The sequence below is a fragment of the Ictidomys tridecemlineatus genome, chromosome 1, assembly GCF_052094955.1.
Source record: "Ictidomys tridecemlineatus isolate mIctTri1 chromosome 1, mIctTri1.hap1, whole genome shotgun sequence".
Lineage (NCBI taxonomy): Eukaryota > Metazoa > Chordata > Mammalia > Rodentia > Sciuridae > Ictidomys > Ictidomys tridecemlineatus.
In genome coordinates this window covers 29,982,845-30,004,673 of record NC_135477.1, presented here as the reverse complement: position 1 = coordinate 30,004,673, position 21,829 = coordinate 29,982,845, and the positions used below count along the sequence as shown (strand labels likewise).

The 21,829-nt window shown below is 45.7% G+C and overlaps 1 protein-coding gene across 1 annotated transcript in view; it reads right to left on the bottom strand.

Moving 5' to 3' along the window:
• Tll2 (tolloid like 2) overlaps positions 1-21,829 on the bottom strand; it is a 119,282-nt gene that overhangs the window by 80,315 nt on the left and 17,138 nt on the right. The window contains exon 2 of the mRNA XM_005335281.4: positions 12,372-12,482. Within this exon, the coding sequence (XP_005335338.2) occupies positions 12,372-12,482 (111 nt within the window). The remainder of the gene's footprint in view (positions 1-12,371; positions 12,483-21,829) is intronic.

The window sequence follows — 21,829 nt, the reverse complement described above, 5'->3', positions numbered from 1 at the left end:
CTTATTATATAATCCCCTCCCTTGGACATCTCTTCCACTCTCAGGACTTCTGCAGTACCCTGACCTGGGTACCACAGGTATGTACAAAAAAAAAAAGTTCACTTCATCCTTATGGAATATTTTGTTAGAATGCTTTCTAGTTGTGAATTCTTCTAATTTTTGTTTATTATGGAATGTTTTACTTTCATCTTCAAATCTTAAACTTAATTTTGCTGGATATACAATTCTTGGTTGACATCTGTTTTCTTTCAGAGCTTGAAATATATTATTCCAGGACCTCCTAGTTTTGAGAGTCTGGGTTGAGAAATCAGTTGAGATCTGAATTGATTTTCCCCCTATATGTAATTTGATTTTTTTTCTCTCTTAGCCTTTAAGATTTTATCTTTATTCTCTGTGTTAGTCGTTCTCATTATAATGTGTCTTGGTGTGAGTCCGCTGTAATTTTTGTACATTTGGGGTCCTGTAAGCCTCTTGTATTTGATTTTCCATTCCATTCTTTAGGTTTGGGAAATTTTCTGCTATTATATCATTGAAAAGATTGTGCGTTCTTTTGGTTTGTATCTCTGTTCCTTCATCTATTCCAAGAACTCTTAAATTTGGTCTTTTTGTGTTATCCCATAATTCTTGGATATTCTGTTCATGGTTTCTTTTCATCTTCTTCACATGTTCAACTCTACTTTCAAGATTATATATTTTGTCTTCATTGTCTGAGGTTCTGTCTTCCAAGTGGTCAAGTCTGTTGGTGATGCTTTCTATTGAATTTATAATTTGGCTTACTGATTCCTTCATTTCAAGAATTTCTGATATTACTCAGCTTTAAAGAAGAGTGAAATTATGGCATTTGCCAGTAAATGATTGGAGTTGGAGAATATCATGCTAAGCAAAATAAGCCAATCCCACAAACCTAAAGGCCGAATGTTTTCTCTAATATGCAGATGCTAATTCACAAGAAGGCAGGAGGCACTAGGAAAGAATAGCGTTATTAGATTAGGTAGAGTTAAGTGATAGGAGGGGAGGGGAGGGGAGGGGAGGATAGGAAAGATAGTAGAATGCAACATGTACACTCAGAAAAATGAAAAATTATATTCCATCTATGTATGATATATCAAAGTACATAAATGCATTCTACTGTCATGTATAACTAATTAAAACAAATTTAAAAATTTAAAAAAGAAAAATAAAGTTAAGGGATAATACTTATTGAATGAAAGCATCCTTTATTTTTACCAAAAGAATTCAACATTGCATTATGTTATATCAGGATGAGAAACACCACAGGATTTCAATGGAGGATGCATCAGGTGAGGGATCCTGATGTTGAGCTAGGCATGGTGGCCATTGGGACAGGTGCAAAAAAGAGGAGACAAAAAGCGAAAATAAGAGACATTTTTGGCCCCTGAGAAGAGAAATCGCCTTGTTCCTTTCTTTCCAATTCCTATTCCTGTCCCTAAGAAGTGCCTCCCAACAGCTCACGTGTAAGACAATGCAAGAAGGTTTAGAGGTGAAATGATTGGGTTATGAGAGCCTTAACCCAATCAGTGAATTAATCTCCTAATAGGGGTCAACTGCATGATAGCTATAGCCACACTCTGCTTCCCGCTACAATAAACTCTTTAACTTGAGTTACCTTGAGAGGGATTCTGTATCTTACAACTGAAAGACCCTCAGCCAGCATGTCAGGTGCTAGCTCTTCATTTGTCCCAGCCTCTCAAGCTAATCTCCCAATTTTGATTCAGGCTCCCAGATTCGTGCCTGGGAGGCTCCTGGCTGTCTGGATGCATACTCAAGAGCATCCGCCTGGCTGGCTGTGTATCCTCTACAGCTCCAGGTGGACTCTCAGCACTGCTTCTTCAAATCCTGACAAATGTAGTCATAATAGAGATCAACTCAAAGGTGCATTTGCTTTTCCCAATCCTTCAAGTTCTCAGTGAACTCTGGCTTCAATCCAAGCTGTAAGTCAGCCTGAATGAGGCCCCAGAGAGTGAGATGATAGCATCCTTATGTTGCATCCCTTTGTCCTTCCCAAAGAGCAGATGTGCACTTTATCAGATGCTTCTTGATCATCTCAGATCGACTTATTAAATTAAAAACTTTCTGGGTTGGGGAGCTGCTAGGCCTTGCTGGTTCCTGTCCTGAGGTCCTCCTTTTCTGCCAGGGCCTGCTGACTTCTGTCAGCTGAGCTCAGGCACTGGCTCCAGCCAGCCCTGTCCTTAAGCAAGGGTTTAAGGATTTGGGACTCCACACTCAAGAGGCTGGGTAGCACATCACCATTACCTCTGGTCTGGCTCTAACCTGGCCCCTGACTTTTATTTGTGCACTTATGATTTATTCTAACTCTGTCCCCATCTTCCTCTCCCAGGCCAACACTCTGGCTTGCCTCCTCACTAACTCTCACTTCTCACAAGACCCAGGGATCCTTGCCTTGCTATTTGGAGCTCCCAGCATGGAACCAGAAGCTTACTTTAGCTTCTAGTGTTGGGAGCTCCAAATAGCAAGGCAAGGATCCCTGCTATTTTCCTAGGTTTCTGGATTCCCAGATTGGATTCCTGAGCAATTCCCAGCCTGGATGACAGTTGTCATATGGAGCCTTCCCTCCAAGTGGGGACTTTGCCTGTTTTAGGGGGTAGGTGACCACCCATGCCAGCAGGGTTTTGATCCCAGGTCCCACTCCTCCAGCCTGCCCCATTTCTTTAGTGCACCCAAAGCATGACAATAATCACTCTCATCATTAAAGCTTAGTCTTCTCAATGATAGGGGAAAGGTGGATATAGATATATACTTGGTGCTGAGCACAGAAGGGGTCCCCCATTAGCACTGTCTACAGAAGGAAGGAAAGAGGGGAGGAAGTGATTCTAAACATAAAGCTGACATCAGAGAGGCAACAAAGCTGTGGAGTAAACCCCAGGGGAGGGTGTTGAAGACGACTAGGAGTCCAGCGCAGGGAGATAAAGTTCTACCCTGTGGAAGCCCAGAAGAAGGCACATAGCAGGGACAGGATAACTATGGGTGGTCACCTGGAGGCAAGCCAGAGTGTTGGCCTGGGAGAGGAAGATGGGGACAAAGTTAGAATAAATCATAAGTGCACAAATAAAAGTCAGGGGCCAGGTTAGAGCCAGACCAGAGGTAATGGTGATGTGCTACCCAGCCTCTTGAGTGTGGAGTCCCAAATCCTTGTCTGTCAGGAGGTGGAAGGCTAAGAGGAGCTGGGAGGAGTGAGCAGGAACTCCAGTACACGCTCTTTGACTCAGAGAAGTGCTAAGAACCATGTTTTCCATCTGGGAATCTGGACGGGGACCCAGTATTTGGCATGTGGCTACAGGATGCCCTTTTTGGGCACTCCCTGCAAAGTGATGTGGGCCTGTGCAGCCTCAAGGCCACAATCCTGGGCCTGAAAATCATTTTGTTGCTGGCATCCACCCCAAGCCAGGGTTTGCAGGATCACACCTTCAAGCAAACAGTCCCAACCCTGATGGCCTCCTAGGCAAGTGGGGGAGAAGAAGAACCCTCAATACAGTCCTGGTTAGACCCTTGGATTTGATCCCTGTTATGGTTTAGATATGAGGCATCTCCCAACAGCTCACATGTGAGACAATGCAAGGTTTAGAGGTGAAATGATTGGGTTATCAGAGCATTAACCCAATCAATGAGTTAATCTCCAGATAGGGGTCAACTGCAAGGTAAGGCAGGTAGGGTGTGACTGGAGGGCGTGGATCATTGGGAGTGTGCCTTTGGGGTTTCTATGTTGTCATGGTGAACAGAACATGCTCTCTCAAGTGCCCACGTCCTCTCTCTCTCTCTCTCTCTCTCTCTCTCTCTCTCATTGCTTCCTGGTGTGATGTCCTTAGCTCTTTCCTCCACCACACTCTTCTGCCATGATGTTCTGCCTCAAGCCTCAAGGGATGGAGCCGGCTGTCTATGGACTGAGTCCTCTGAAACTGTGAGCTCCCAAAAAAACTTTTCCTCCTGAAAATTGTTCTTGTCAGGTGTTTTGGTCACAGCAGTGAAAAAGCTGACGAAAACAATCCAAACAGCACATGGGATCCACGGTTCTTGAGTATTTGTGGGGCATCATTTCTACCCAGTCTGTGGGAACTCACGCAGGAGGCCCATGACTCAACAAAGATGAGTCACCGCTATTGACAGCCTGATGGAGAAAGGCAACCACTGCATGCAAGAAGGAGCAATGGAAGGTGGGATGTGGGGCAGCTCCTGTTCACCTGTGGAGCTCTGCTTGTCTTTTGCATCACCTCTTGGGTGGTGATGCAGAGACCAAGTGTCCATCAGCTTAGCAGGACCAGGTTGGAGGTGATGCTAGAGGCTATTTCTAGAGACAACAGAGACTGGATACATAAAAGTCCTAATCCTTACTTTACCAATGATTATTTGTGTGATCACAAATAAGTTACTTACCCCTCTGAACCCTGGATCTCACATCTACAGGTACAACATTACCTACCATGCAGAGCTACTGTGTGAAGGTTAAATGAGATCGTGTGTACAAGGCAATTAATCCATAATCCAACACCCACAAAATGGTCATTGTTATTATTCTTTTCACTGTGGCTATTGAAGACGAACCAGCACCTAATTGATTTTCAGACCTTGTGACCCAGGAGGTTGGCTCAGGATGATGAAGGAACTCCTTATTGGGGGGATTGATTGACAGAGATTTCACGTATGCTCAGTGGGATCAAATCCAAGGACTAATCAGAGTGTGTTGCCGCAGGCCCAGCTCCAGCATTTCCCCAAGGTCCTGGCAGAGTATGACAATGAGGAGCTCCAAGAGAGCCACACACTTGGGGAGCACAGGGTCTGGGACACAGAAGTGGACTGGAGGGAAAAGAAGACAATGGAGCCAGCAACCTGGAAAAATGCTTTACCTATCACATTTATTTCATCCTCCAGTAAGGCAGGTATCCCATCTTATGAGTAAGGAAGGAGTTAGGCTAAGTCCTACAGCTAATTAGTACAGAACCAGAGACACAAACCAAGGCCTACCTGACTCCATACCCGCCATATTCCGCACTGCAGATGTGCACATGAACATCGCCAACAGGTGGAAGCCCACAGAAAAGGGAAGCCAAGGAATACAATTTCCTAACTTCAGATCCATGGAGTAATTTAAATCTCTTGAAATTGCAAGCAAAATTGTGTGTGTGTGTGTGTGTGTGTGTGTGTGTGTGTATTTGTGTCAGAGAAGTGCTCATAATGTTCATCAGACTCTCAAAGAAGTCCAAGAACCTCAAAATGTCAAGTGCAACATACTAGGAAAAAAGAAGTCACCGTGACCTTATTCTCTGGGTCCCTGCTCACCCAGCTCTTGTGGAGACTGTAGGTAGAATTAGGATGAGGGAGGCCCATGTCACACTCTTGTCCCTCCTAGCAGTAGAGGCCACCAGGTTCCTCAGAGGTGGCACCTGGCAATACGTGATGCGAAAGAAGACAGACTTGAGTCCAACGAACTGTCCTAGCAAAAAGTCCATCTGGCATTTATTCATGCACTTAAGACGTAGCTCCTTCCACAGAATATCACAGGGAGCCACCTGTTGCCACTCACCCAGACACTTGTTAGTTCATTTTCCTGCCTCAACAAAGAAAATGAGTGAAATTCTGAAACACTGTCTACCAAGCTTGAATTCAGAGCGGGCTTGAGAGAAAGGAGGATACGGTTTCATCAGCCTCTCTATTCAAATGGGAACACTGGAGACCTGGTGGGAGCATCCTGTGCCACTCCACATCCTGGCCAGAGCTGGAAGAGGAATTCTCTGTTAGTAGACAACAGTGTGGTGGGTGAAGAGACCTCGTGACTTCAGAGAGCTGATACCCAGAGAGAGGACACAGGCTATCCAAAGTGACATCCTGGACTCTCTCCTGCTCATTTATTATTTTGAACCCAGATGTCAAACTGCTGGGGTTTTGCTGATGCTCTATACAGAAGGCAAGCGTTTAGGACGCAAGGATTTAGAACAAGGTTGGCTTCTTAAACAGAGATGGCTATGGCCCAGTGGCTCAGAATAAACGAGGCGGGAAACGTCAGCTTCCATCAGAGCCAATAAGTAATTAAAACCGCTTCCCCTTTCAGAGTCCTCATTACAGAGATCAAGAAATCAGATCCATTATCTGGACAGAGACAACTGCTCTCTAGGTACATCTACAAAGATAGCTTCCTTGGGTCTTTCGGGGGGGGAAAAAATAAACAAGTAAAAAGTCCAAAGAAGCCACCACACAGCCTTCTCCACATCTTGTGGGGATGAGTGAAGTGTCTAAGAACTCAGAAATGAGGCGACAGGTTCTGCCACCATCACACTGAAGAGGATGCGAGAGAGTCGGAGAGTGTGTGTGCCTCCCGCTAAGTACTTCCTTCACTACACAGCTAATCCGATTAGCAGCTTTAGGAAACTCTGCAATGTTAATTCAAGGGCCCCATTCACAGGCAGCTTGGCCCATGCCTGCGCAGAGCTCCCATTCTTCTCACTGCAAATAAAATGCATACAGAAGGACTTTCTCTGTCCAAAGGATATGCTCTCCCTGCCCCACACACATCCAAAATGCTGCTGCCGGGTATCCCCCGTATCCCCTGGCAGCTCCCACAGCAGGGGAATGGGCCCTTCCCCACATGGGGGAAGGCAGCTCTCGGCATCCCAAGTACACAACAGGCCACTCTTCATGGCACTGTCTGCCAGGCAGTTTCCCATAGCTGGCAGCTGTGCTGACTTAAGAGGTGTCATAGATGTGTTCAGCTGCAGGGCCATGGATGAGTCTTGGCCCTCCCTGGGCCTTCATTTCTTGGTCTGTATAATGGGGACTTGGAGCAGAGGGAGCAGCTGGAACAGAAGGCTGGAAGGAAGGAACTCAGGGCGTGTGCAGACACGATGTCATTGCATTTGGCTGGAGGGCCAGCTGAGGGAAGGGAGCCTGGAATGTGGACAGAGCAGACAGGGACCTTGGGAGGCAGACCAAGGAATGTTTTTGATAGGCCATGGGGGGCTCTGAAGGGCTCCTAGGGCGGAGTTACATTAGATCCCTAGGACTGCGGTCCAAGTTACCATAAACTGGGTGGCAACAACAGTTCCACTCTCTCCCAATTCTAGACACTAAAAGTCTGAAATTTAAGAGGCTGCTAGGGCTGTGCTCCCTCTGTAAGCTCTGGGGAAGAATCCTTTGCCTCTTCCTAGGTGTGGTGGCTCCTGACAATCCTTGATGTTCTTGGCTTGCAGCTGCAAACTCCAGTCTCTGCCTCCATCTTCACATGGCCTCTTCCTTGTGCCTTTCTGGATTTATAACAATTCCAGTCACTGGGTTTAGGGTGGGCCTGAGTCCCTGGGTTTAGGGTGGGCCTGAGTCCCGGATGATTTCATCTAAGGATCTAATTAGATCTACAAAAACACTATTTCCAAAGAAGGTCACCTTTTGAGGTTCCAGGTGAAAGTTTTTGGAGGGGTGCTATTCCACCCACAATTGTTGCAATGTTAACAGGAAGATAATGGGGATGGGGAAAGAGAGATTAGAGGCACTGATATGGACTGGAACAGTTGCCCCTAAGTGAATAGAACGGTGTCCCCTGCTGGGAGCCCCAAAGCCTTCAGTGGCTTCTTCTGTGCCCAGTGCAACCCCTGAGTGGGCTCCTAAACCAGGCCAGGGTCTTTGCTCATCCACATTTCAGCCTACTTCCAGGTGGTTTTCTGTTCCTTCCAGCTGGCAATATGGCAGGCAGGCTGGTACATTGTGGAGGACACAGCAACCAGGGAACTGGGAAATCGGGCTCTAGTCCTGACTCTGCCACTGACTGAACTTGGAATGCTGGAAATGAGGCTGACCAGGCCACATCTAGGGAAAATGACAACTTCATTCTTCATCCAGGAAAGTAGCTCAGCTCATAGCATTGACCAGGAAAGGAGGCTCTGAAGGTTTCTGGGCCCTTCCCCCACATCCCTGTGCAGAGACTTCAGCCCTCTTCCCTGAGCTCCCTTCCTCAGCCTCCAAACAAAGAAAACAGGAGCTTTTACCAAAGTTCGGAAATGCAGTACCCTCTGTCTAGGAAGGCATCTTTTGCTTATTTGGATGGAGGAAGAGGGGGTCAAGGTATAGCTCCTTTCTTAAGAAGACTTTTTTTTTTTTTTTTTAGAAAAAAAAGGGACAAACAACCTTCACATCCACATATAAGGGCTTAGTGAGATGAAGTGTGGCAGAACTACACAATGGACCACTATTGCCACAGGATAATAAGAGAGATCACAAGGTACTGCAAGAAAGAGGAACCCCAATGCGGTGTTAAGCAAAGCACAGACTATACTGAGTATGTCCAGTAAAATCTCTTTTATGTTTCAAAAGTAGGTATCTCTTTTATGTTTAAAATATATGCATGCATATGTGTACATATTGGTGCACGTGGCCCACTCACATTAATAGTGGAAAAGTGCAGCAACTAATGATAGGGATCCCTGGGGCTGGGATAACAGGGGATTTTCCCTTTATGCTTTATACAATTATGAGCTATTGAACTTTTTATTTTTTTTTACAAGTGGTATTAGTTTAATCAGCCCAAACAATAAAACATATTCCCATTCTGAAAATAAAATAACTATTCTAGATAGATGCAAAGTCCTATTGGCCCGCAGAGAAAAGCAATCAGGATAAAAATTACCTTGCCCTAAAAACACACCGAAAAGAAAAAAAAAATACATAACTAGCTTGGGAAGGAGGAAACACCAGGTCTATGTTTTAAAGATGCGCGCCCACACCCCCAAATTCCCTCCATATGTAGCAAATCTCCACTTCCCACTTTCATCCTAGATCCTCTTCAATCCATCTTCTTTCTAGAAATGTTAATAGGAATGAGAAGACTGTTGATATTTATTGATATCCGTTGCTATTTATTGAGCATTTATTGTGTGCCAGGCACTTTGCACATATTCTTTTCTTTTGTCCTCATGACATCACTCTGAGGTAGGTATTATTACTATTCCCATTGGCAGATAAAGAAACTAAGATCCAGCTCAAGAATTCAGCCCAGGAAGCGTAACTCTAAGGCTGTGATTGTGACCATTTTTCTCTAAGCGTCCTTCCCAGATGTGTGGAGTTTTTGGTTTCCTCTCATGCTCTGGAAGAAGGTTCCAAGGTCTGCAATCTCTGTCCACCTCTTCTTGTCTTCACCAATTCTGGCCACTGCCTTCTAAGTTAAAACAGCTGGCCTACCTCTCCGGAGTCCAAAGCTAAATGTGATGCAGCCTCTGCCCTCTATCACCTCAAGGGGGAAAAAGACAGAAACTTCCACCTTCACATTCCACATCCAGCCAGAGAAAGTGCGGTGACAGGTGAAGCGTTAGGTTTCCCTTTGCCATGGCATCCTCAGGAGACCTTCCTTAACAAGGTCTCTCCAGCAGCTGAGAATACAGCTAGCATGGTGCCTCTCACTCATATTTGCCAACCCTGAACCCCTAAGCTGTGCCAGAGAGCAGCTTGGAGCAGCCTGAGCATTTGCAATGACTAATGGACATCACCTGATCGCTATTCAGGCCCAGAGGGCAAAAAGAGGCCCAAGCTGGGAGGCCCAAGTGCCGCAGTCTGGCTGGGCACAATCAGGAGCCACTTGTCAAAAGAAATGAACTTTATTTTTAGAACCACACACGCCAAACAAAACAGCTCCTCAGGAAAAACCCTCAGAGCCCAACTGCCACCACCGGCTTCCCACAAGCCTCTCCCCCTCCCCCACTCCTCCTGCTGAGTTGTGTGGGCGGAGCCAAAGAAAGTTCCCCAATGAGCAGCTCCTTGGTCTGAAAGGGCAGGGAAACAGCCCAATGAGCATCACCGCAGAGGAGCCAATCAGCTAGAAGTTGCTGAGGCCGCTGTGAGCCAATCATCAGCTGGCAGTCTGAAAGTTTGCTGGGGCCCCTTCGGCTGTGGCTCTCAACATCCAAGACCAGAGGCCTTCACAGACCCTGTGTGGACATCATTCCTGCTTTCTAAGCAAATAAGTACTGGTGTGGAGTGTAAATTGGTACAACTACTTTGGAAAATAGTTTGAGAGTTTCCTCTAATGCTAAACTAGTGTACCCTAGGACCCTGCCATGGCTCCCTGGTACATGGCCAGCAGCAATAAATGATTCTATGTCTACCAAAGACTGTAAATTGCCCAAATGTCTGTCACATAATGAAGAAGCCAGGGTCTACTCACACAATAGAACACCACCTAGCAACATGGGAGGACTTCACAGTCATAAAGCTGAGTGAAAGACGACAGAAAAACACATGCTATAGGGTCCCCTGTAAGCAGGAAAAATGAGTCTGGTGATGGGGGTTAGACTAGAGGTGACTTTGGAACAAGAGCTGACCAGGGGAAAGGAGGCTTCTGGAGCCTGGAATGTTCCACATCTTGGCCTGGGAGTAGTTACAGGGGCATTTACTTACATAAAAGTTTATCCTAATGTATATTCAAGATATGTGAAGTTCACTAATTTTAAGTAACACTGCAACATGAAACGTTTAAGAAAACATCTTAACCACACACACTCTAGTGAGGTTAATTTCTCTAGGCTTCTGGGAAAAGCAAGAGAAGAGTGATTTGATGGCATGGTAGATGGTAGAATTATGAAGAGACTTTTCCTTTTTTGTGGAGCTCAATTAAGACTGTGGATGTACTGTTAAGAAAAATAATTTAAGACTTCATGTCAAATTTTAAGACTCCAAATCATATGAAAGAGGCCTCAGAAATTCTAAGAACACTAGTCATAGAACCAGATGCTACCAAGAAGGTCTGTGTGGCTAAGGGGACCTCCATCTCCCCAGTCCCTGGCAATGGTTCCCCCTGACCTCCTGACAACCCTGACCCCTCACCCACCAAGCCCTATGCTGAGCTTTGGTCCCTCTAGCTGCTCATGTTCCTCATGAACCACGGAAGTCACCACCCCTCCCTTCCCAATGCCCCAATCTGGTCACATTCCCACCTTCATCCCTCCAAGCTTCAGGGATGTTCCTGGATGTCACCAAGTCCATCTGCAGCTGGGGAACGGGTTGTTTGATTTACCCTGTCCCCATCACCAGCAATCAGCATGGCAAGGCTGCCCAGGTTCCAGCCAGGAACCTAGCTCAGGAGAGCAGTGGGGGGGCGGGGCGGATTCTCCCAAGGCACTCTGTCCTACATACACCTATTCAGAAAGGGCAGGAACCCTGCAGCCCACAGGTAAAGCCCAAGTTCACTGACTGGTCAGACAAGCCCCTCCCAGTCCAACCCAGCCAGACACATCTCCCACGGGCCCACCCCAAAGGGCCACCCTCCAGGGACCTATGCCTTATCCCAGTCTCCCCAAGAAAGAGAGTACCTCTTACCTTCCTTGTCTTTGTACCTGGCTTCCCCTCCACCCAAAATGCCCTTTCCCACTTAGGGACTCCTGCTTGTCCTTCAGGACACAACGCAAGGGTGCCATTCACAGGATGCCAGGCTCTGCTCACCCTTCTCTCTTCCTATTGCCCTTGGTTCCTTACACATTGCCAGAGGAGTTTCTTAGTAAAATCCCTGCCCTTTCCTGAGATCTTATGTGCCAGGCCATGGGCAGCCTGTTACCTCTGGAGTCTTCCCCCCAAACCTCTATGGGGTGAGGTTGGTCTCACCCCCATTGTACAGGGAGCTGGGCTAAATCCACACCAGCCTCCCTAAAGGCAGCAGCTGCATTGCCTCCTCTTTCCCTCCACAGCACCGCCGCTGGCCCAGGAAGGTGCTCAAAAAGCTCCAAGAGAAAGGAAGGGAGGGTGGAAAAAGGGTCACAGGTGCCTCCTACCTGTCGATCACCAAATAACAGGTTATCGCCTGCCACTTCAGACACCTGTGCCCATACTCAGCTCCCTGGACTATGTCTAAGATGCCATAAAGCCAAGGCCATTGACCCAGTGAGCAGGGAGGTGAGGAGAACCCAGAAGACCAGTCTCAGTAGTATTTACTTCAGGTGGGCAGCAAGGAGGGAGAAGGCAACCAGAGTCTGAAGGCTGGGTGGTGCCTGGGCCCCAGGTGACTATCACCTGGCTAGTCAGCCAAACAGGCACACACCCAGGGCAAACACCTCCCCCTGGGTGGTCATTCTTAACATTTTCAATGGACATGTCCTAAAACCAGCCCAATGGGCAACTCTTTCCGGTCTGGGATAAGGAAGACCCCCGGCCAGAGTCCAAAGAACCAACACAGGGCTCCAGCCTAGATCCTCAGATAAAGAGGCAAATGGAGACATCTTAGAAGAACCCGCCAACTTGGAGGCCCCACTGCACTTCTTCCCTAGAGAAGGATGGGTAACCTGTCCCTGGCTTTCCCTGGACCTACAGTCAGACATGCTGGAGCCCCCATCCCTGCCAGCTGGGGCAGGAGAATGGGAATCAGTACTTACCCGTGCTATGACCCGACTCCTCCACTGACGGCTTGGTCCAGTCTTGAGCCTTGTCGATGTGAAATAACTTCAGATCATCTTCATCCAAAGCAATGTCTCCCCAGAAGACAGCTAGGAAGGAAAAACGAAAGTGGTTCAACTAAAGCCGGAAGTCAAGAAAATTAATTTACAAAGGCCCCAGAAGGTGTGGGATGTTGAGGAGCAAACTCTAGAAAAGACAGTCTCCCCAATCAAATCTCTCCCTGAGCAACTTGGGGGACTCAAATTGCTGGCAGAGAAAGAGGAACGGCAGCTATTCTGCACATGAAAGCCATGGGGCTAGGGGCCAACATCCATGGGAATCCAGATCCTTGGTCTACAAGGCATTTTGAAAGGCCCCCAACTTACCCTAATTCTAGGCAACTTTGGGTAAAGCTGCCATATAAAGAAAGCTTTTTCTCTTCTTCGGTCCCCAGGATATAAACAACAACAACAAAAAAGCATAATGTCATCACTCATACTATTGTTCACAATATCTGCTGCCCTTCCCCAGGGGAAGATTATATTTCCCTGCCCCATTGATGTCAGGATTGGCCACATAACCTGCGGTGACTAATCCAGTGTGCGAGGAGGCCTTAGGAGTTAGTGCATGATTCACCATGTTCTCCTTTCCCTCTCCCAGAAGACAACAAGGCTCTGCACAGGGTAAGCCCAGCACCCTGGGATCTCCAGCACAGATGATGTGAAGCACAGGCAGGGCTTGTCAGGAGGATGTGCTGCTCTGATCTGAGGTCCATGTGTTAAAGGCTTGGTCCCCAGGGTGGCACTATTGGGAGATGGTAGAGCCATTAAAAGATGGAGTCCTATGGGAGGGCTTTGGGTCCTGGGGATGCTCTTGAAGGAGACCCTGGCCTCCTCCTCTTTCTCTTTGCTCGCTGGTGATGGGGTGAGCAGTTTTATTCCACATGGACTCCCACCATGATGTGCTGCCTCACCACAGGCCCAAAGTAACAGGGCCAACCCAACACAGACTGGATCTCTAGTACTGTGAGCCCAAATCAACATTTTCTCTTTACAAGTTGATTATTGCAGGTATTTGTGACAGTAACAGAAAGCTGATTGTAGCGTGGATGGAGGTGGGGGGAGAAAAACTTGTTTTTATAACCCTCTCAGATTCTGGAACATTTTTTATCCTGATTAATACAGAGCACAACTTTTTTATCCTGATTAATACAGAAATTGCTATCAAAGGTGGTCTGGTAGTATAATAAGAACCCACTATCTTTTTTTTTTTTCTTTAGCCTTTTTTTTTATTGTTGGTCGTTCAAAACATTACATAGTTCTTAATACATCATATTTCACAGTTTGATTCAAGCGGGTTATGAACTCCCAACTTTACCCCGTATACTATCTTTAGGGCAGCTGTCAAGGAGATTGTTACTAAAGGCTGAAAAGAGGTGATGGATGTTTGCAGTGATGAGGCATCGGGTAAACTGTCGCCTGCATTAATTTGGAAGGCAGATAATGGACTGAATGAGCATATGGCTTTAAGAGAAGGGACTGAAACTCAGAATGTTAATTGCCTGCTTTGGTTGCTATTAGCTATGGTGAACAAGGTCCTAAAGAAAGAAACAAGCTCAGAAAAAGAACTGGACAAAATTTATTAGGAATAAAACAAACAAATAAACAAGAAGTGTGCAAAAATTTAGGGATTTGGAGAGTTGAAAGAGCCAATCTCTTCTCAAAATGATACAATAAAACTGAGAAGTTTGAGTCATAAGGACTGATTAAAACTCAGCTTCGTGGTATAGGTAGATAAGAACACTCATCCACTATTAATGGGCATGGAAAACTGGCAACTTTATTTTAAAAATGAAATATAAACTCATCATAAGAACCATAAACCCCATTCTTAGGGATCTTCCCAAGAGAAATGAGAACAAATTCATACAAAGACGTATACTCAATGTTTGTAGCATCCTTATTCATAAGGACTTGGGGGACTCAAATTGAGGATAGCCTCAAACTTAGATCAATCTAGATGTCCATCAACTGTTGAACAGATAAATAAAATGTGGCGTAACTATACATTGGAACATCATTTAGCAATTTGAGGGAATAAACTGTAGACAGGTACTACAACATGTATGAATCTCAAAAAACATCATTCTAAGTGAAAGAACCATATGCAAAGGACTACATGTTAAATGATGTTACTTACATGAAATGTCTAGAAAAGGCTAATTGATAGAGTGAGGAATATTAGTAATTGACTAGGACCCGGGATGGGAATAAGGATTGACTACAAATGAGCATGAGGGGGACTTTCAGGCTGATGAAGTGCTCTAAAATTAGATTCAAGAAATTGTTCAATTTACTAGAATCATGGAATCGCACCCTTAACAAAGGCAGAATTATACAGTATGAAAGTTACACCTACAGCAAACTATTAGAGGAAAATAAACTCAACCTTGTAGCAAGGACCAATCAGGATGGTGCCCAGTAAATCCTTTCCATTGAAAAAAGAAAGGTACAAGTAAAGGAGACTAATCCTGAAATTCTCTCACAGAAGATTAATAAGAGCAAAGGAGCAGAGACACCTGGCTAGGAAATCACTGTGTGGCCATGGTACAGAGGTGGTCCACACAGACGTGAAGATGACCGACATCTTCAGAACAGCACAGTGCCCAAGGGCCCCCAAGCATGACCACAAGAGACCTAATAGTTGTAGGGCCTTTTGCAACATTTGCCCAACATGATTTCAGCGTTTTTATGGAACCATGACTATTCTTGCTCCCAGGCGTCCCCTTTCTGTATGGAAATGTCTGTTACACTTATCCTATTACTGATCTATCACTGAATATTGAGTATAAATGGGAGGGAGGGAGTATGTAATTCTATTTAGTTTTGTTTTGTTAGTTTGCAAGTCTCTGGAGGAAGAGGAGTCACCTCATGACTCAGTATAGAGGATCACAAGACGGAGGACTTTGAGGCTGGTTTCAAGACTGCACAGGACTTTGGGGTCTCCCCTGTGGAAGGATAAATACATTGTGTATATGGGAGAAGGAAAGCAAATGTTAATCACCAGAGGAGAGGAGATGAATGATAGAATCTATTATTGTTTGTAAATGTATTCTTTCTCCTAGATATAAATTTGTGCTTCCACATCTCTCTGATGTCGGTTTTCGCCATGTGATTTTTTTTTTCCTGGCTATTGAAAGTGAGCGAAGTGACATGAGTCACTTCTAAGCAGAACCTCTGAGACCTGGCACAAGGTTTTTCATGTTCCCTTTTCCCACATCGATAGGAGGATGATTCATAAATTAGTGGCTCCACAGGCTGGGACACAGAGTGAAGATGTGAGGTGAGACATAGACCTCTGAGGCGATGACACAGAGTTGAGAGAGGTAGGGGCATTCAAAGTACATGCTTTCGAGATGGAAAGATCTGGGGTCAAACCCTTCTGTTGCTATTTAAGAGCTGTGTAATCTTAGGAAAATCACTTGATCCCTTTGAGCTACAGTTTCCTCATCTGGAAACAGGGTTGGAAATACCTGGTAGAGTTGTGTGAGATGAAATGAGATGAGATGTGTTGATTACTCATTAAATGATTGAGCATTCAGTCCAGGACCTGGCCCACAGGGAACACTGGAGGTAATGAGTGGTGCCACTCTAACTTTCACTGAGTTCGCCTAGACACCTGTCTCTACCCTGCTCCCTTTTCTTCTCCAGAAGACCCTTCCCCCACAAGGCTTAATTCAACTCCCATATTACTATATTCTTGAAGAAGGAAGAATATTATAAAAAATATTAACCCTTTTCAAATTACTGTGTATATTTAATACACTTTAATACAAAAATCACAATAATTTTTATTATTAAAAAAACTGATATTAAATTTCATCTGCAAAAGTAGGTGATAACAGTAAGAACAAGAGGACCAAAGGAGAACTGGTTTCATCAGACATCAAAATGGGATAAAGCTTCAACCATCCTGCCATGCAGAATTGTCCGAAAGCAGTCTCTAGACTATATAAGAAGACTCTGTGATTAAATGAGGTTTCGTTAATTTGTGGAAAGTAAGAGATTAATGAATGGATTATGTTAAAACAAATGGGTTAGCTATTTGAGGAAAAATCAAGTTGGCTTTGAACTTCAAATAAAACACCAAAATAAATTCCAAATTAAAAAATTTAATCAACAACTGGCTCAACAATATTTAGAAGCAAATGAGCTAAATTTATACAGTCAGGCCTCTGTATCCATGGGTTTTGCATCTATAGATTCAACTGAAAATGGATCAAATATATTTGGAAAAAACAGTGTCTATACTGAACATGAAAAGATTATCTTTCCTCTTATTATTCCTTAAACAATACAGTATAACCACTACTACATATTTACACTGCCTTAGATATGAGAAGTAACCTAGAGATTATTTAAAGTATACAGGAAGAAGTGCAGAAGATTGTAAATACTATGCCATTTTTATAAGGGACCTGAGAACCCATAGATTTCCATATCCAAGGACAGTCCTGGAACCAACACCCCATAGATACCACATGACAATTTGCACATTTATCACACACAGCTATTGAATTCTTACTAAAAGGCAAACATGACCCGTGCCAGCAGAAGACTCACAAATTATTTTCATCACCTCTTCTATTTCCAACTGTTAAAAGTGCAATCCACAGACCTGCAGCATCAGCATCATCTTGGAGCTTGATAGAAATGCAGAATCTCAGACCCTAAACCTGCCAAATCAGGATGTGCATGCTAACAAGATGCCTCAGGTAAATCATATGCACATGACATGTTGAGAAGCACAGAAGCAAGGGACCAGAGACAATCTCCAACAACTGTGACCCTGGTGTCACGGGCTCACCACCATCTCTCTTATGCATGTCATGGCTATAGTGAAAAGGTTAAGCAGAGCAATTGTTTGTAGAGATATAGAATTTGAATGGAGAGGTCACAGGAAGCAACTCAAATGCACAACAAGGAAATTGCCCTCCACTCCAACACTGGCTAGCTGCAGGGGAACCTCAACCTGCAATTCAAGTCACTGCCATCAGGTGGAAGTGTTTGCTTAGGAAGCTCTGGCTCATAAATAAACATCACTTCAGGAACAGATAATGAAACCCAATAGGAAAAATGCTTTTCAGAAATCGTAAATAGAAATCCTTAGAAATTAGTCAAATACAGTTGAAAAGCTATTATATAATAAGTATGGAAATATCATATCTTCTCTCAGGGGTAGGCTGATATTTAACAAGTGGCTGGGAGAGTGTTTGCTGATGTCCACCATGGCTGATTTCAGAGTCACTGAACACGGAGTAGGAAAGAGGTATGCACAGTTGGCCTTCACAAGCAAGTAACAGCCAGCTCCAGCACATGACTCTAGTGACAACAATATGTGCAAAGTACCTCATGGTCTCCAAGCTCTGTTTCCCCCATCTGATGCCTGTGTGTGTGTGTGCCTGACCCCCACAGCTGCAAAACATAGCCATGCTCTGGGCCTTAAGTGCAGCCCCACCCCTCAGTGCAGCCCCACCCAGGATTTGCACAGCACCGCATCTTGTCCAGTCTTTCTATCCCCATCTACGGCAGAAGCATGCAGTGCTCACTGTTATCTCTGGGATCAGGCCAAATGTGTTCTACTGATTACCTAAATCCATCCTTCCACGGTATATGAGGAAGCCTTGCTTGCTCCTCCTTCACAGATAGGCAAACAAAGCCTCATCTCTGAGAGGGTGCAGGACTTGGCCAAGATCATGCAGGCAAGAGCAGGCGTTTGAAGTCAACCGAAGTCTCTTTGATTCCCAAATCGGAACCCTCATACCCCGAACCAGCACTTCCCAAACTTTTACATTCTAAGAGGTTTCTGAAGAATGCTGTGTTAAATCGTGTTCTTTCCTGCAGGACTACTCAGAGCCATTAAAATCCTAATGACTATCAGGATGCCAAGAGAAAGGCTGAAATGCCTCATTTCCCAACATGGTTGCCCCTGGAATCTCTTTTCACTTAGATTATTCTCCTAAGGGACAAATTTCAAAGAGTGCTGAGCTACTCAGCAATGCTCCCGGAATTATAGACTCCTGGGACTAGCAGGGGCCCAGCAGGTAAAAGGGACCCATCTCCCATCTCCCATCTGACATCTGACATCTGAGCAGTCTCTTTTGACACACATCCAGAGACATGGAGTTCACATCCTTCCTTATTTTTTTTTTTTTCCCAAATCCAGTGTTTGGATCTTCTCTCAGAAGCAAAGCCTGGGAGGGATGAAAAGCCACCGTCTTGAGCACCAGCCACACGCAGGCTCTTGGCCTCCTTCTACCTTCACATGAGCCAGACAATCAACACATCACTGGCTCCACTTTTCAGGTGAGGAGAGGGCTGAGCCAGCTTAGGCAGCTTGCTCCAGCTGAATTCTGAATTCTAACTTACTTGCCATGTGCCTTTGCTATCCTCTACACAAAGTCCCCCTGGGTGACCTTGACAAGGAGGAGTGACAGATCCCAGCCTCTGAGCTGGAATTAGGAAAGGACTCCCTGAGGGGTGACACTTGAGTAGGAGGATGACACATGAGCAGAAGCTTGATTGGTGGCTAATAGGAGGAAAGGTCATATGGGCCAAAGAGATAGCACCATGCAAAGGTCCAGAGGTGACAGAGCAAGGCTCTGTCAGGGCAGGGGTTGAAAGGGGGCAGTGAGGGGGACAGCTGGAGTGGGGGATCCAGATGCAAGGACTACGGAAGATGGCAAGAGCAAGGTAGACATGAGGCTGCAGGAACAGAGGCTGGGCAGGGACATGGAGGCTCAGACACAGGGAACAAGTCCCAAGGCTGTTAGAGCACCTAAAGTGGAAGGGTCGAAAGGAGTCCCTCACTTTGGTACAGCACTTCACAGTTTGCCATGGCTTCCATGTACACATCCTCCTCCCTCTGACTCCCAGCACCCCAGCATTCAGCACAGGGCCTGGCACTGACCCTCAGAACATTTTAATGAATGAACAAGAAAAGAGTGCTCCTTGCAGCAGTCCAAGGGGAGGGAAGGTGGGCCAGAGCCCTGATTTTACGTGGGAAAGAGATGCTTAGGGAAATGAATGAACAACGCATATGGGAGTCTATATCAAAGAGGGAGGGCCTCAACTCAGGCTTTTTGGACCCAAACTCCAAACCTAGAGCTTGTCTCTCTGCCCCACCCAGATCCAGTTTCTAGGACTTAGACTCAAGGTGAGGTCAGCAAGAGGTGCTCTGTTTGCAGAGGAGCTTCCTGTCTGGCAAAAACTGGACAGTCTGGCAGTTGCTTAGGACTGGGTAGAGGAGGGGGGTCCTGGAGGGTGCTTTACAGCCCTCCCCAGTGGAAATTCCAAGAGTCTTGGGGCTGAGGAATCCTGGCAGTGTTAAATGCAATCAGGTTCCTGATTGGTGGCCTGCAGAGCTGCGGTGTGGGGTCTGTGAGGCAGGGAGCAGCCCAGGCAGACAATTCTGCTGCCACCTTCTATGGCTAACTGCACCCGCCCCAAGACTCAGCTCCCTGGCTCCCAGAACGGTGCAGGCCCCAGCGCAGCCCCTTGCAAGACGTTTCCAGTGCCTCCTGGTCACATATCCTACACTGTCCTGGGTTCACTCCAAAACCAAGGGAGACCTCCAGCAGGTACCTCAGCTCACTCACCTTACCTCACCTCCACCAATCAGTCCTTTCCTGGTTTTCACATCTACACTTATAACTTGGGGCTGCACTGAAGTGTGGGTGCTTTTCAAGTCACTTTCTACTTAGATCCTAACCACAGGTATTCCACAGTGAGGGTGCATCTCAAATGGTCTACACTGGAAGCTGTGAGTGACTTTGGTCAAGTTGACCTTCAGTGTCATTTTCTTCACCGGTACAATGAGACAGCTGAACCAGCTTGGTATTTCTGAAGGTGCTATGCACAACCCACAAGCATTAGAAATGTCTGAGAGTTGATAATGCAGACCTCCAGGCCCCAACCCAGAGTTATGAAATCAGAATCTCCGGGGCCAGGGCCCAGGAACATACATTTTAAATGCAAGCCCTGCCTCACCCCTGTAGATCAGGAATATACACTGAAGTTCAGGGACCTATGGAGCTGATGGTCTCTGTGGCCCCCCCAGAGCCAACGATTAATTTCACTCTGATTTTAGAGAAGTATTGTGCCTCTGCCTGGGCCTGCTGCTTGTTCATCCAATAGCAAGCCACTGGAGAAGCAAGGAAGAACCTCACTAAAGTTCCTCCAGGTAGTCACCTAGAGATAAGCCTAGGTTATTGGAGGAACTAAAGAGGAAGCATGCAAACCATTGGAATTCCTCTCAGGAAACAGGCGGAGGTGGGGTGGAGGGGCCAGAGGCGGGGAGAATTACAGGGAAATCCTACCCAGAGATGCATTTAGTTCACTTCAAGTTTCCAGCGGAGGGATTTAACAGGTTTAAAGCAGTTTTCTGTGAATCTTTGTCAGGGAGTGTATGTACAAACAAACAGGGAGGGTTTTTTTAGTAAAAAGTTAATCGGCTTAAAGTGTGCAACTAAATAAGCAAAGCTTACATTAAAGTGACTCACAGAGAAAGGACCCCATGGAAGGAAAGTTCTAGGAAATACAATATGGCCTCTATGTTCTTTTGTAGTTCCACGCTATAAATATTCATGGGACGGTGTTAATGGGGTCCACAGCTCTATGCAACCACAATAGTTTTTTTGTTTATTCTCAGGACCATGAACTTTGAAACCATGACCCTAAATTTCAGGACTCTGCATTCAGGCGCAATTGCAGAGCAGGAGGGGAGAGGTTCGGGCTTGCAGAGGACAGAGGAGAGGAAAGGGGCGAGTGTGAATCACTGCCTGGATCTTTGGGTTGAGATTAAAGGGTAGGATCTGTTTAGTATGGGAAGCCTCCTGTCTCCAGGATCCCCAGCTGCTCCTGGGGAAATGGCCTTCTTGAAGGACGGATGGCTTAGTTATTCGAGCATATGGCAGAGAGGAGTGGGAAGTTGTAAATATTTTAATTGGATCAAGCAGATTTGTTGCAAGTTGTATATGGAGACTTAAAAAACTAATTTGAATCAAGGAATTTCTAAGATGGGGAAAATTTAAAAGTCATCTAAGGGATGTCCTTGTTTTCCATATGAGAAAACGGGCTCAGGAAGGCCAAACAACACACTCAAAATATCACATGTAGAGACTGTGTCGGCCAAGTCTCTTCACCACACCAGAAATGACAGATATGACTAACATGTGCCTTCTCTTACCCACTCTTGCCCAGGACAAATATCCCCAACTGTCCATTCAACCTGGACACAGCCTCTGAGTCCATCTCAACACAATGCCTGTCACAGAAGGGCCAGCAGGAATTGATAGAAATGGCAGGAGTTGAGACCTATTGTCATTCATACCCTATGTCATACCAGCAATATCCAAAGCCTATTATCTATTGATTCCAGCTATTCAAAGCCACTTAAA